Source organism: Corylus avellana, chromosome ca1, assembly GCF_901000735.1.
Source record: "Corylus avellana chromosome ca1, CavTom2PMs-1.0".
NCBI lineage: Eukaryota > Viridiplantae > Streptophyta > Magnoliopsida > Fagales > Betulaceae > Corylus > Corylus avellana.
The window spans coordinates 31721913-31737732 of record NC_081541.1 but is presented as its reverse complement, the minus strand read 5'-3'; the positions used below and the strand labels follow the sequence as shown (position 1 = coordinate 31737732).

The window sequence follows — 15820 nt, the reverse complement described above, 5'->3', positions numbered from 1 at the left end:
CAGCCAACCCGTGGGTCGTCGAGGGTGGCCGCTTCTGTGGGTGGCCGACCACCCCAATCGGTGGTTGGCCACTCATTTTATTTAAAGTTTTTTTTTTTTTTTAATGAGTTTGAAAAAGAATATATATGAGGTTTTTCATAATTTTGATTCAATTCTAATTTTTGCACCAAACTAAAGAATATGAATAAAATTAAAAAAGAGAGGTGACCGACCAACTTTGCACATGACTATTCAAGTGGCACATGACATATTGCTAATTAATTAAACAATAAGTTGATGTTGAGACTTATTTGAAATCAGTGAAAAACCTAGAAACCTAATTGTCGAAATTTAAAAGCTAGTGATTAAATTGAAATCACATAAAAACCTTAAAGACTAAATTTAGTGTTTTTTATTTTTTAAAGTTATATGTATACACGATTAAAACTAATCTAAATATGAATTGAAGGAGAAAAGAAAATGAATACTAAATAGCATTAGCTTTTCTTTAGAGCACCCGTTAGAGATGCTCTTAGATGATGCCATTTTACTTTCTTTTTCAGCATCTTATATTTAGAAGATGGATAGATTACAAAATCTCCAAATCATCTTTAGATATATTATATTTATAAGCTATATATATTAATCAATTTTCTTAACCTTTCTCACTTTTTCTTCCCTTTTAATTCTATAAATAAGTTAGATGAGGATTTTTTTTTATAAATTTTAAAGATTTAATTATTAAAATTTCTTAAATCTCAATTATTATTTTCAAATTTGATTAAATAATCAGAATTTTATCCAGGTCAGTAAAGTCCACCTTATTTCTCCCCGAACATACAAAGCTCAGAGGGTCAAAACCCCAACAAAAACCCTATTCCCCATTTTCTTGACCCAACAATGGCAGCATTCATGGGCGGTAGTGGGCGATTCCGCGAGTTCCTAAAGAAGTACGGGAAGGTGGCACTCGGGGTCCACTTCTCGGTCTCCGCCGCCTCCATATCCGGCCTCTACGTCGCCATCAAGAGCAACGTCGACGTGGAGTCCATCCTCCAAAAACTCCACATGGGTGGCGTCACCGGCGAGGAAAACGCTCCACAACCTGAGACTTCTTCATCCTCTGATGGGTTTGTGAAGGAGGAGGAGAAGACCCATTCGACGGTGCTGATCGAGGAGAAGGAGAAGAAGCGGAATCGGACGGCCGAGCTCGCGGCCTCGAGTGGTGGGGCTCTGGCGCTGGCTGTGCTGTGCAACAAGGCTCTGTTTCCGCTTCGGGTTCCGATTACCATCGCGGTTACACCTCCGGTGGCGAGGTTCTTGGCTCGGAGGAAGATTATAAAGACCAATGTATGATTTTTCTTTTTAAATTTTTGTTGCTCTTTTCTGGGTCTTCAAGAATTTTCGTTTTTGTTAATTGTCTGTGTTCATTGGGAAAAAATAGAAATTGATAATGGCCTTTATGGATTTGGGCATGTGCCTGCAATGCTTCATCCACGTGAAATTGGATCAAGAGTTTACATTACTTAATCAAATTCTGTTTTGTTGCAGAGAGGAAAACAAAAAAGGAAAGAAATAAAATTGAGAGTGAATGTCGGTGTTATTACTTTTTTTTTATCTCTGAAATGCTTACCTTGAAAGAGTGATTTACCTCTTAAAGAATCAATCAGCTTCGTAGTTTTTTTATGTTCAATTGCGCTGTTGGTTTCTATTGCGTAGGATGTCTGGCTATCCAGATGCTCCTAGTCATGCTGAGATATTATTGGTTCTGTAGTTGTGGTAAAAAAATGTTAAGGTGTGCGGATGTATAGCTAACATAAATTTGTTTCTTACTAACTAAAATTTAGATACTTTATGTTTTAGATTTGAACCCTTTAGCACTTGGAACTATTCAGATTGAGTGTGCTTGAAACAAATGAAGATTATCTTTGTGTCTTTCTTAAAAAGAAGAGGGAAAAAAGCATCTACAAGTGCTATAATGAAGGGCATACGGCGAATTGGTTCAAGTGTCTAGATAGATAGGAAACAAACAAAATTTGATGCCATCATGCCAATGATAAATGCCGTGTTACTTAAGTTGGAAAGCATTAGAAGATGGACAGCATGCTTGCATGTAGATGTTAATGGCATTGAGGGATTTAAGACTGCAATTTTTGCTCAAGACACTGCATCAGAGAGGCTGGAAGTTTGGAGTGATTAGGTCCCTTGATATTTTAGAAAAGAAGCCGGGGATCTTAACTAGTTAGGATTCATATGAACAGAAATAATAAAGGTCTCACATTTATATCATGATACCAATGTAAAACTTCATAATTACAATCATTGCACTCTATTTGTAAAAAAATTACTTGATCTTTTAAGAGCTGTTGTTCTCTTACAGTAATTACAGTCATTGCACTCAAATTGAGTGACAATACCTTTAAGCAGATACTGCAGATCTTGGCCTTGCACTGAATATAGCATTGTCCTGCAGAAAATGTTAAATTGTTTAGTTCATTTTATATATTGTTTAGACCTATATAGAACTTGCTTGATACATGACAAAGTGTTCTTGTCTAAAATCTGTTGCTCTGACAAATTGACCTTTAGTGCCACTAAGTGCGATTGAACACTAGGCCCTATAGATAATAATATGCTCTTGTAGTCGACACATTATGTGTTTTAGTTAAGAATGTCCAGCAAAGATTTAGTTTGCTTTTCCTTTATGAATCCTTTTTTTTTTCTTCAGATGTTGTGTTTGATTGTGAATCATGATGCTTTAGGTTCATTTTTCACCATTAGCTGGTTTTTGTATGACGTGTTGGTTTTTCTTGATCATGCTAGCATTTGCTGCTTTATCCTACCTTTGATACCATCAGGATGTAAATCTATATGTTTTTTTGTAAGTAATTTTTTGTCCCCAATGAGAGGGGAAGTGGAGAGTCGAACCAATGACCTCCGCTTCATTAGGCATAGTGTTTAACCGATTGAATTACTCTTTCGGAATATGATGTAAATCTAAAGTAATATCCTTTGTTATTCTGTTCTCTTCAATATGACCTATTTAGGTGGTTGTTGATCTTGTCCATTCTTAAAAGACAAAATGGAAATGAGATCAAAAAAAAAAAAAAAAAAAAAAAAATTGTCAAAGAAATTTCATAGACAGAGGCCCCAGAAGTATGAATATGAATGTCTTTCTACCTAGCTTAGGTGGTTGACTTTCTTGGTACAGTTTGCAAGCGTATCTGATTTTCATGTTTTGTTTGGTTGCTATAACCAAAAGAGAATATATTACTTGAAATAAATTCAGCCAACACACGTCTGTTTGAAACTCAAAGAAGAAGTTTAATGGAAATGGGGATGCCTCTGAAAGTGATAATGTTAACATCACGGAACCTTGAAATTCTTCTAAATATACAGTAAAATTAGAATTAAACCCAATGCTGCGGACGAATGAATTCAGTTGAAAAAACAATTGAATAAAACGAGTTTATGCCCTATTAGTCTTTTTTTTTTTTTTTTCATTAAACTGATTTGTTTATTTTTCTCTAAATTTTGTCCTTAACTTGTGTGCTATGGAATTGGAGCACTGCCATTTGCTTCAGTAGGATTTATAATATTAGGTTCCAAAGAGCATTATCTTTTGGTTATTGGTAATTATGTGCAGCTTAATATCACCTAATAAAATAATTGACCCAAGAAAAAAAAATTCTTTGGAAAAGAAAGACCAAGATTGTTATTTGCGATACACTAAAAAATCTTAATTGTGTAATGTTAAAACTCAGTCAGAAAAATTAATGTTAAAACTCAATTAGAGAGGTAACTTTTGTTTCTCTCATGCAATGCATATAAAAAGGTTTGGCTGTCCCTAAATGATAGCTTAATCGGCCGAAGTTAATAGTTCAAATCACTATCTCCCTTTTCTTCCCTTGTACAGGCATGTTAAAAAAAAAAAAAAATTCGGTAAGGACATTTGCTGCTATACCAATGATTTTATATTAAATCTTGCCTACATCCAGAATGAAAGGTTAAGAAAAAAGAAAAAGAAAAATGTTCCTCCTTTCATGATTTTAAATTTATTAATAAGATTAATAACAACACCATTGAAAGGGATCAACAAAATATGATATATCACCAATATTTTAAAGTTTTTTGGGGTAACATTATTAACTTGTTTTATTAATCTAATACCTTTTCTTTTCTTTTTTTTTTCTAACTTTTCCTCTCTCTCTCTCTCTATATATATATATATATATGGCCATAAGTAATCTCTCCTATAAAACCATAGAGAAAGAGAGAAGGGGTGAAGAGGTTATGAATAGTTTTGTACATTTATACACGCCGTAAGGTTGTGTTTTTTTTTTTTTTTTTTGGATCAAATCACCTGCAATCTCCCATCCTACAATTCCTCAAACTATATAAGGATGATGATTGTTGCTTACGGATTAGGATCTCTCCATCAATTTGTACAGTAATTGTGAAAGAGCTAAATAGAACCTATCTACATGAATAAGTGATTAGATAGACCAAAACTTATTTGGGCAGACAAATATCATATAGATTCTTTCACAATTGCTGGAAATTCCAATCCCTTGCTTACTGCTTATATGGCAGCATCCATGCTTTTCTTGGCATTTCATATTTAGAATTTGTCCATTGATGGCCCGTTGGATTGAACAAGTGACCTGGTGACTAGCCTGTGTGACTCTCATGCAAATAGATAACCAATACCACATACTTTAATTTACACAATTAGTTTGATTTTAGCTTCCAATAAACAAGCGAAGAAAGCTACAACAAAGAACGTTAAACAGTTTGTAAGATGCTATTTTCTTCTATTAAGGTCGATCAACATTCAATCGAAACTAAGAATATTTTTTAGATAAACATTTTCTCCAAACTAGGGGTGTCTATACGGCGGTTAGAATCTGCCCGCTAACCACTTAACTGCCTAACCACAATAACCGCCTAGCAGTTAGCGGTTAAAGGTTATTGGGTTTACTGACCGTAACCGCTAACCACCTTTTTATATAATATATTTTTATAATTATAATTATAATAATATTTATACATATAACATAATCACTTGATCATTAAATCACATTTTTTTTTAGATAATTAAATCACAATTTGAGTATTAATATATTATCACTATAATTTATATAATTATATCACATGATCAATTGATCATTAAATCATTTGATTATATAATAACAAATTATACATATATAATATGACATAAGTCATAAGTATAACAATTCATACTAATACAATAATTATATACCTAGAGACTTAATTTCAATGAATGTTATAAACTTATAAGTCTATATATGTTATAAATTATAATTATACATATATACATATGAATAATATAAATGTATAATATCCATATTTAATCATATGATTTAATGATAATTCAAATACTTTATTCAAGTGAATCATATTATTAATGTACAATAATAATGTGATTTGTATAATATCAAATTAAGTAATTGATATTGGATTAAACAATGTGTTGCTTATAAACACAATTGAAGTATTAATGTATTATTATTCTAATTTTAGTAATATTATCACTATAATTTATATGATTATATCACATGATGAATTGATCATTAAATCATATGATTATATAATAACATATAATCATATATATCATATGTTTTATTTGAACTTCTTTTATATGTTATGTTGAACTTTTTTTATATATTTTTTTTATATGTTGTTACAGTTGTGTTGAACTTTTTTTATATGTTGTTTAATTTTTATTATTATTTTTTTTTTAAAAAAAAAGTTAACCGGTTATGATTTAATATTTAAGGAATTTTTTTAAAAAAAAGTACAAGTAAATATAAATTTGGGGTCAAATATTTTTGATTTTTCAATATGGGCTCTTTTTATAGCAATTGTGCCTAAGAAGACACTAAAAATACAAAAAACAAATGAGGGTAAAAAATACTATAATAATAAAAAATCACAAAAAGGCCCAAAAAAAGCCCAAATTTGAAAAAACGGTTAGCGGGAAGTTACCTATTTCACTAACTGCTAACCCCGCTAACCGTAACCGTATTGACACCCCTACTCTAAATTGAATAGAAAGAACTATATTAAATTAACATTTGTCTTTGGTGTACATGATTCTCACATAAAATTCATGTGATATGTTAAACGCATTAAAAATGTGTGTAAGGATCACATGCTTTAAGGACATGTCATTTTAGTATAATGGGTTCGGAAGAAAAATTTATCCAAAAATATTTAAAGATAATTTTTCTTCAATAATATTCAATTCATCTATTGTCAACACGGGCAAAAATGACAGTTAATGCAAAATCCAGACTGCCTTTGCAATCTTAGAGAAAACTCTTGAAAATAAGTGTCAACACAATAAGTTAGGAGCCAAATCCAAAAGAATGAAATCATTCCCAATATGCTGTGTTAGCTGATGAAAAGTTTCATTAATGAAAAAATAGGAGAACCAGCAATTTTGCTCCAAAATCCCTAGTTCCCAAAAAATAGAGAAGGCTTTCAAACAAGATATAAAACGTTTAAGATCACAAGTTACATAAATGAAACAATTCATAAAGCATGGAAAGCCTTTACATTGATGATGGGTAGCTGGAGCAATGAATCAAAGACTGACCTTGTTGACTTGACCAAGATGTTGGGGGAGGTTGACCCTCCAAATACACTAAGACTGTTGCAGATGCTTAAATTCTTGACAATCTGCTCCAACTGCGTTGAGTGCCAAGAAAAGTTTGGGCACTATCTTTGCCAACATTAGCTTGAAACCAACTGAGGTTGAACTGGAATTGCTCTTATCACTCACAGAGGCATCCTCAGTGAGAGAGCCTATTAAGTAACCTTTCATATATGCATCACAGGCCTTAAGGATGTAATAACCACGCTTCCTGAAATGGTCTTTCACAAGCTCTTCAAAGTCCTGCGCAAGCCATTAAGATGGTAACAAACTGTGATATTACCGTTGGCCAAAGAATCAGCACTATATACTTTATTAATTTATATTAGATTTCTAAGAAAAATAAGAGAATTTTTTAAGTATTTACTGAGGATGTGTTTTCGGCAATGAACGATGCCTCAATGCAATTAAAGAACAAATGGGAAGCATCCAATTGTTTATCCACATAATGCCACTATCTTTTGTAATTAAAGAATTAAAGATCCCACTGCAGTTAGCGTGTGACTTAATATAATGCCTTTACCCATGCATAAAGTTACCTATCTCTTCTATGTCATTTGAATATACAGCCGATTGTTAATAATATTGTTGCAGGTTTCACCAAACTCGGCAGCAGATTCTAACCAAAATCAGGGAGCATGCACACATGGATCAACAACACCACTAACGCAATAAATTGCAAGCACAGGATAGCATGCCTAAGGCACATCAGCAAACAAGAATAAAATTGCCATTTGGTGGCAAGGTAGAATGACAGTTTAAGCAAAATAGATCTACCATCTTGCTTAGCAAGAAAACAAAGAGGGAAAAATAATGAAAGCTAGGTGGTGCTTCTGGAGATCACCTACTATAAATATTATCTACACAAGGTTTGATCTCCACCCATGATTTTCGAAATAAAGTACAGATGTGACAATTGCGACTTGAAGGGTAGGTGTAGATGAACCTTTGTGGACAAGAATTTGGCAAATAGCATATATATGATAATTAATAGGAAAGGAGACAATTCAAACTGAGGAAAAGTAAAATTGAATACGGAAATGTGATATATTACCTTGGGGAGCTTCCTCATAAGATACATCATTGTCTTGCAGTTTAGCAAGAAAGTATTCTCGTTGTATGACAATGAATTTTTCTCTCCTTCAGCTGTCCCAATCTGCTTGTCATACCCAGCTTCATTAAAATATGGCTTAGAATTTAGCACTAACCCCTGGAGTGAAACAAGCACTTGGAGGATGCTAGAAGACTTTGGATCCCAAACTTCATTTCCTTTGCCAGTCCAAGTATTTAAAAGGCTAAGGCACACCTTGCCTTCCTCATATAAATTTGGATTAATCCGCCAGCCGCCAGAATGATAGTATGCTGTCTGCACATCAAAGACTTAGTGAGAGAACAGATAGACACCACTTGTTTGCGTTACGGACAATGGAAATGTTTGCGGTCGGCTCAAACAATCAGTAAGCATAGCTTCTAGGCCAAGATAGAACTAATATTAACATCAGTATTTCTTACAGGTGGAACATCCGGGTATTCTGGTGGAAGGTGAAAATCAAAGAAGAAGAGGCCATCTTGGTAAGGCGTCCCATATGCCCCAACTATAACTGCCCTGAAGAGATCCATTCGATCTTCATAAACTCGTACATAGATTGTGTCTGTTAAAAATTTGTCAGTTAAAACCAAGAGTTGCTAAAATAGGACATAATTATCAAAATCTCATAAGATATTATACAATTTGATATACTGAAGTATTGCTTACCAGGGAGATTATTCTGAAGGATGCTCCAATCTTGTTGAACCTTCTTAAACCACCTTCTTCCATTGTTATTCTGCAAGTGACATACATTTGGAGAAAAGTCCAAAACACACAAAAAAAAAAAAAAAAAAAGATCCTTGTTTGTATGAGAGTAATAACTGAACAACTATGCAGGGACATTAAACTTGTAAAAAAAAAAAAGTAGTTTGCTTACAAACATTATGCAATAAAAATGCTTAAACCAATTGCTAGAGCCAGAATGACAATAGTAAACTTTAAACACAACTTTACTGTCGAAAGGTTTTTAAATTGTCAAATGCACCTACCTGCATGTTGGTTTTTATTCCCCCTTCTTCTCTTGATAACTAAACATTCATTTTCTAGTTTCAAATTTCCATAGCTCCTAAGCTTGTAGTTTCCTAGTTACTGCTCTCAATATATCCATATGCAAGTTTCTTATTTTTATTTTATAACATATGGCCAATGAGCTCTAACTCGAATAGCACTTCTTCCCCCAATGAGAATGAGATGGATGGTAAGCTCACGTGTTCTAAGTCCATTGGGTGCCTTTATTTTATTTTATTTTTTTTATAAAAAAAAATCTATAATATATCCCTCTCCTGATTGGGAAGCTCAATTTCTTGATGTTTTCCAGAAGAGACTCCCTAGAATTTTATCAGATCGCTTCCCTTTGTTGCTTCATTGTGGCGTTGCAGTTAGGAGCAGTCAATATTTTAAGTTTGAGAATACATGGTTGAAGTCAGAGGGATTTGTGGAACAATTGAAACAAGAGAAATGCTACTACATACACTCTTAAGTCCATACTCCCAAGTGCGCACTCCTCGACACGGTGGTGAAAATCAACATTGGATTAAAAAGCTAATGGTGGTTCATCTAAAATCTAATGATGATTTTCACTACTACATCAAGGAATGTACACTTGGAAGTATGGACTTAGGAGTGACTGTAGCATTTATCTTGAAACAATGGTGGATGTCCTATAGTTTTCAGGGCTCCCCTAGCTTCACTCTTGTGCGCAAATTGAAAGACTTAAAAACGGATCTGAAAAGACGGAATAAAGAGGTTTTTGGATGGCAGCGTACAATATTCCCCACTTTTTTAGTTTTACTGAATTTTTGGACTTATGTTCTTCTTTTTCTCCTTAGTTGGGGGTATCTCTTGTATACATCCTGTGTGCTTGGGTTGCGTCTCTTTGCGCTATTTATTGAGATTGATTTACTTATCAAAAATGTATCCATGCACATTTGAAGATGATGCATGTAAGATCCGACTAAAATAAGGAAGTTTTACCACAATGCCAATAGAATGAACTGAAATAACATTGTAACATATTCCAGATATCAAGGATGAGACCCAATAGAAAAAATTAAAAAGGCATTTACCTGTCCATATGCACCAAGGAAATAATGGTCCAAGGGATCTTTAGCTATATCGAAGTGTTTGAAACTGCAAGTGTCACCCCCTGAACATGCTGGAGCATTTGATTCTTCAGTCCTCAAGTTGCATAAAGCTTCCGCTGCTTCAAGCAATTCTTGGGCCTCAGGGACAACCTCTTCTTTAGTTTCCCTACCACAACAATCAGTGAATTTTGATTTCTGAGAGCTAGACTCATCACTAGAATCTTTTCCCTCAGAAATTTTTGTCATCTGCTGGGATTCAAGCTCATTTTCAACTTTGGAATCCAAACAGCTTGGATCTAAATTCTTTTGTGCTCGTGAGAACATTCCAGTGGCCAGTCTTGTAACAAACCGAAATGCAGCCAAGGGAACTGCCAGTGCTGAATTTCTGCCAGAATTCTCTCCACTTTCTTCTGGGTCAGAATTTATGTAGTTGGCATTCTGCAACCCATCTTCCTGAACATCATTGACTTGCATCATTCACTCATTCAACAAAATAGATGACATGCACTACAGTGTATATGCATGCATGGCAGAAGAATAGAATCCAATTATGTATATGTGGCAATCATCTAGAGGAGGAATGGACTATATGATATTCCCACCTCCGAATAAGAATTGAGATTTTTTTCCTAATATGTACTCAACCATCCAATCTATTACTCTAAAAAATTCATTTAAAATGAATGTCAGTAGTTAAGATCTTGAAGATCACCAAGTAGCATTATCAAAGTTAGGACAGGAATGGCCATGGTACAATTTTGCCAAATCCCTTTTTGTGAATCCTGATCTAGATGTCCTTTTGAATAACAAGTCCCATCCCAGCATGAGAATCGCAGATACTAGTTTCTTTGCCAGACCTTTCTAACAGACAGTAAACAAAGTTGAATGACATGCATACTAATGTTCTGAACAGAAACAAACCTCTTGAGCATTCTCAAGGGTGTCCATCTCATCATCATTAACCGTTTCCCAACTAGCAGCATCGTCACTAACTTCACTCCCAGCAGCAATTGATTCATCATCATCATCTCGACCAACAACGTATATTGCTTGAGGTCCAACCTAACAGCACACAAAATATTCAAATAATTAAATCAACCACCGTGAGAACTCTTCCGCAAGAAGGGGAAAGGAAATAATTCCAAAACCATCGTATGATGGAATGTATGAGTGCAGTGCACTATGAAATGATTCCCACTTTAAGCTGCTAGTTATGGCTAAGCAAATAAAACAAAGAAGATAAAGTTACAATATCACAACAATTTTATCTCCGACCCAAACAGTCGTTAGAAATTACATTATCCCCCCTCCATCTATCAAGCAACAAACAGACCATTTGAGACACCTCGCATGAGGCTTCTACACTTATCTCTGATACTCTCTTGAGGTTTATGTAACATAATTAACACCCCATTTGTTCAGACTTAGACATTTTATGTAGCTACCAGATATTTTCACCTCTAATTTACATAAATAATATCATTCAAATCTGGGATAAAATAACCTTTATTATTTCCCTTCTATGATGGCAAAGGGAGGTAAAAAATGTGCAGTAGTTATGTTATAGATTTATTAAATCGAAGTCACTGATCAAGCATAGTGTTAGATACAAGACTAGAGGAAACAGACTATTTAAGTTTCTTTTTCATTCATAAAGAAAAAAAATGAAGAAGGAAATAGTATTATTAGGCAGGTAATATACCGTTGAAACCATCCCATCAGCCCATGTAACTTCAATATCACCATTCCTAAGGCCAGTTATATGCCCAACCCAAGAGAGATCTGAGAAGCCATCAGAAGCTTTATTTCCAGATGCATCATCCACTTTTTTACCCCCTGAGCGCTTTTTCATATCCCGTTTCACCTCATTTGGTCCATTTTGCTGTTTCGGTTCCTCAATAGAATCCACACAATTAGCTGTTTCTACAGAAATAGAAACTGGAGACAACCGAACAACAACATCCCCATAGCAGTAATCATAATCCGAATGTCCCTCCAACTCATACACGCTTACTACTTCCTCCTTGTCAAACTCTCGAGGATCTTCTGCCCGGGCAACCGGCTTTAACCACCTCACACAAGCTGTTCGCTCCTTGGCATTAACACTTTTCACAACCCCGACACGCCTGCCTTCACCAGCATCATCACCATCATCAGAGGCCTTCTCCACGACATACTGCTCGGCAACAAATTCATGATCACCTGGACTATCAATTGGAATCAAACTCGTTGAATCCAGCCCACATCCTGTTGTTCCATCCTGCCATGCCACATCAACCTTTGTCCTAGTATTGACAATTGAAAGGGCTCTTTCAAAACTTTCCTCTTTCCTTCGAGCTTTCTTGTCCCTCCTAACCACAACTTTTCGGATCTTCTTGCGATGAAGAGGCAAAGATTCATGGACAGGATCCTTAGAAACTGACAATGAACTACCACAAGAGCTAAACTCAGGCTCATCAACTTGAACATTTCTATCACTTCCATCCACAGCAGCAACAGGGTCAAGATCCATGGATTCATTATTTTCATTTGATTCCTCCAATGAAACCTCTTCAGAATCACACCCGCTTCCCATTTGAGTAGAATCTAATTCGCTGTTGATCGAATCATGAAGTTCTGATTTTGGTAATCCATTGTCTGACCGAACGGAGGATGAAAGTGCCGATGAGGGAAGAAGACACCAGTCACCCAATTTCCAATTGGCATGTGCAAAACAAGACAAGAGTTTTAAGTTCTTTGGACTCTGCTCTTCAGCGGGAGCAGTCGAAGAATCTGGTCCATAGCCAGCAGATGCTATCCAATAAATAAATACTGATCCAACTGTAACCTTTGTAACAGTACCTTCCAACCGATTAGCTTTCCACAAGCCCGATAGCCACCTGGAATTCTTGAAAACTGATGAAGAACTGGCTCTTACGCGCTGGCCAGGATAGTAAGGAAAATGACCATCTTCAAGGATATTCTTTGAAATTGGTTTTAGACGCAGTGGCTCAGCTTTTGGAACTTTACACACAGAACCATCATCAAACAACACAGTCACATTATCTAAAACATCATCAATTCTACCTAGCCAAGGACCAAGGACCACATAGTCACCCACAGTGAAATCCCTTATGCGTTTCAAGTCTTTGGATGAAACATATTTTATGATGGATCGATCAGGAGCTAACAAATCAACATAGATATTCACATCCACCACAACACCCACTTGCCCAGTTGGATCCGAAGAAGCAGCAACATAATCCCCATGTAAGAATCCACGATCAAGAACCGTTACATCATTAACATTCTCGGCCAACTCAGTTTCATCCATCCAAAGTACTCGAAGCTGGTCTGCTGGAAGAGAAGTACTCTTACCACCACCTCTATTCCAATCGCCATCACCATTGCCATTGCCATTGCCATTTCCATCACCACCTTCTTCCTCATTTTCACCACCACCATCATCATCGCCGTCATCACCGTCATCACCGTCGTCATCCTCATCATCAGTGATGCTGCTATCCGAATCTGTGTCACCAGCAACTTCAGTCACTATCCCAATCATACTGCTGCGATTGCTCTTCACAACATCTTGCCGATAAATATATGGAATATTATGTGTGTTACTGGCAGCGTCATTAGGTTTGCAAACTTCATTGCTTTCACTATCTATACTTGGATCACAAACAAGCCCACTTGTGGTAGAGCCACCTTGGTTTGAAGAATTATCATAATGAGCACTTGTGGTGGGCTCATCAACTTTACAAACAGTGTCATATTGTTCACTTGCCATCTGACAACAATAATAAGAATAAGGTCAGACTACAATTCCCAATCATACTGTTCAACCCAAATTCATCATGTAACAAAAAATCCATCCACACAACCAATATACCACTGTCTGCATTCTTAAAAGAGTTTGCAATTCTTTCCGTCCCTTCCCTAAGCATAAAAACACCCAGCAAAATCAGAGGCATTCAATGGAAAATAAGCTATTGCAATTAAGGAATCTAAATATCAATTAATTTCCCTTCACCTCTAGGCTCTAAGCATAATGAGAGCTTTACCTATTACTTAATGGGCAATCTTAAAGAACGAACCAAAAAAAAAAAATCCCTTCTGTCAACTATCAACTCCTAGAGATACCGCAGTTTTCTTTTCTTTTCTTTTTACCATAAGAACACCTATGCATTCACTATCAACCACTTATCTCCACATTTAAATTTACAACAAAAACCAGAGCTAAATGTCAAAGCCACTAAACCAAAACACATAGTTTTTCATCCACCACATAATAAAAAGCCACAATCTTATCAGATTCATGCCACTCCACCACACAACCACGTAATCAAGATCCCCAGTAAACCCCATGCATTCACAATATTGATAACCAAAATTGATCACAAACCAAACAGTCGAATCAGATACAACATAATACAATCAATATAAAAAAAAAACCAAAAAATAAAAATAAAAATAAAAAATTCTTTTTAATCCAGCTACAAGAGCCCTGGTGTAGCTCAAAATCTAGCAAGCGAACCAATCATCCAACCAAAAATCCACCTGTACCAGCTCAAATCCACGTAAAATAAAAACATTTAAACCAAAAAAAAAAAAAAAGCTGAAATTAAATTTACAACGAAAGAAAGAAAACAGCAATTGTTGAGCTTTAAGACGACCTGATATCTGGATTCAAGATCTTCTAGAAGATTACCTGTTGGAATCGGAGAATTTGAACTCCGAGAGATTGCGGAGGACGAAGACGAAGACGAAGAAGGAGAAAGAAGGGGAGAATACGTTGTCGTTTTTTAAACGAAGAGGCCTGTTAAGAGAATATAATGCGAATATGAGAGAGGGATTGTGGAAGAGGACGAAGGGACAGAACGGTAATTCGGAAAAATGTCGAATTGTTTGCGCTTATATATGTGGGGCCATGGTGGGTAAGAAATGACGATAACTACCCTTGAGTTTAGGACATATGACACAGGACCGTACAGTGGTGGTGAGCCATCACCACCGTTGGATGTGGGGACTGGACCGGTAGGGAATTACTGGTGGATTTTAAATTGGATTTTGTTGAATTTGTTTGGTTTAAGTAATGAGGTTGGAAGCCAAAATTGGTGTTTGTTTTTGCTTGAGAAATGATCGAGAAGGTTTATAGTTTAAGCAAAGAAATGGATATGCTTTCTTGGGTCATGGGAGACTTGATAGGTGGAGTTTTGAAGGGACAAGGAAAGGTTGCCTTCTTTAACATTGCAAGACTTTTAAAAAAATTGTTACTAATAATTCTTTTTTTATTTTTTTAGAATTAAATTATTAACTTCTTCACATCTAACTAATTGATTCAATTTGAATGGGATTAAGGTTCTTAACTTCAAACGAGTATACATTTCGAATACGATTATTAAAAAAAAATAAAAAAATAGTTTGTTTAAGCAAATTCTTATATGGTCGGACATGCAATGAATCTCCTGCAAAAAAGAAAAAATAACAAAACTAAAAGTCCACCAGGTTTCAAGAAAGACTAAAAACACTCTGATGCTTAAATCTATAAAAATTCTCTTAGAAAACTAAAAGAGAACATGAGATAGGAAAGAATATGAATAATCTGTCCCTAGGGGTGAACAAGAGAGGCTCCTCATCCAATATGGTAACTTAGATACCAATGAGATGTAAATTTTCTTATAGGGCGTGATTTACCATATAAATCGCATTAATGACTATACGGGTGCATAGTTTCCACGTGGAGAAGATTCTAAGAGCTATGTTGATTAAGCTTCCTTGTGAGGATAATACGTGATATGAGGGCCTGATTATCTTCCATGTAGAGACTGCTTGAATGGAATCAAACAAAGTTCAATCTTCTCACTACAAATTTAACATTTTCTTTTAATGGAGTCAATAGTTCTAAAGACATTTAGGGGTAGGAATGTAGGATATGAATATGATACAATTCAGTTAAAATATTCAATTAAAAAAGTATTATAAAGCAATAACTATATTATATGG

General features: G+C 35.2%; 2 protein-coding genes across 4 annotated transcripts; one reads left to right on the top strand and one right to left on the bottom strand.

Moving 5' to 3' along the window:
• The first annotated feature begins 810 nt into the window (after positions 1 to 810).
• LOC132167249 (uncharacterized) lies at positions 811 to 1445 on the top strand. Its single transcript, XM_059578160.1, has one exon. The coding sequence runs from the start codon at positions 880 to 882 to the stop codon at positions 1330 to 1332; it is 453 nt and encodes a 150-aa protein (XP_059434143.1). The 5' UTR covers positions 811 to 879; the 3' UTR covers positions 1333 to 1445.
• A 785-nt stretch (positions 1446 to 2230) lies between these two features.
• LOC132181605 (probable ubiquitin-conjugating enzyme E2 23) lies at positions 2231 to 14658 on the bottom strand. 3 transcript variants are annotated; one of them, XM_059594861.1, is made up of 10 exons: positions 14526 to 14658; positions 13707 to 13753; positions 11532 to 13604; positions 10751 to 10891; positions 9812 to 10282; positions 8412 to 8481; positions 8168 to 8307; positions 7710 to 8021; positions 6599 to 6898; positions 2231 to 2443 (listed from the first exon to the last, which is right to left on the bottom strand). In XM_059594861.1, the coding sequence occupies exons 2-9, from the start codon at positions 13716 to 13718 to the stop codon at positions 6647 to 6649; spliced, it is 3471 nt and encodes a 1156-aa protein (XP_059450844.1). In that variant the 5' UTR covers positions 13719 to 13753; positions 14526 to 14658; the 3' UTR covers positions 2231 to 2443; positions 6599 to 6646. The 3 variants fall into 3 exon arrangements, with proteins under 3 accessions (XP_059450844.1, XP_059450838.1, XP_059450849.1); XM_059594855.1 differs by lacking the exon at positions 2231 to 2443 and having other exon boundaries at positions 6375 to 6898; positions 14526 to 14657; XM_059594866.1 differs by lacking the exons at positions 2231 to 2443; positions 13707 to 13753 and having other exon boundaries at positions 6375 to 6898; positions 14526 to 14657.
• Positions 14659 to 15820: the final 1162 nt, after the last annotated feature.

Excerpts from the sequence above, each read along its gene's own strand:
- LOC132167249 (XM_059578160.1), top strand. The coding sequence starts at position 880 with ATGGCAGCATTCATGGGCGGTAGTGGGCGATTCCGCGAGTTCCTAAAG.
- LOC132181605 (XM_059594861.1), bottom strand. Across the intron at positions 10,892-11,531 it reads CTGATGGGATGGTTTCAACG|GTTGGACCTCAAGCAATATA; the intron begins GTATATTACCTG and ends GTGTGCTGTTAG. Across the intron at positions 8,022-8,167 it reads AATACCCGGATGTTCCACCT|ACAGCATACTATCATTCTGG; the intron begins GTAAGAAATACT and ends TTTGATGTGCAG.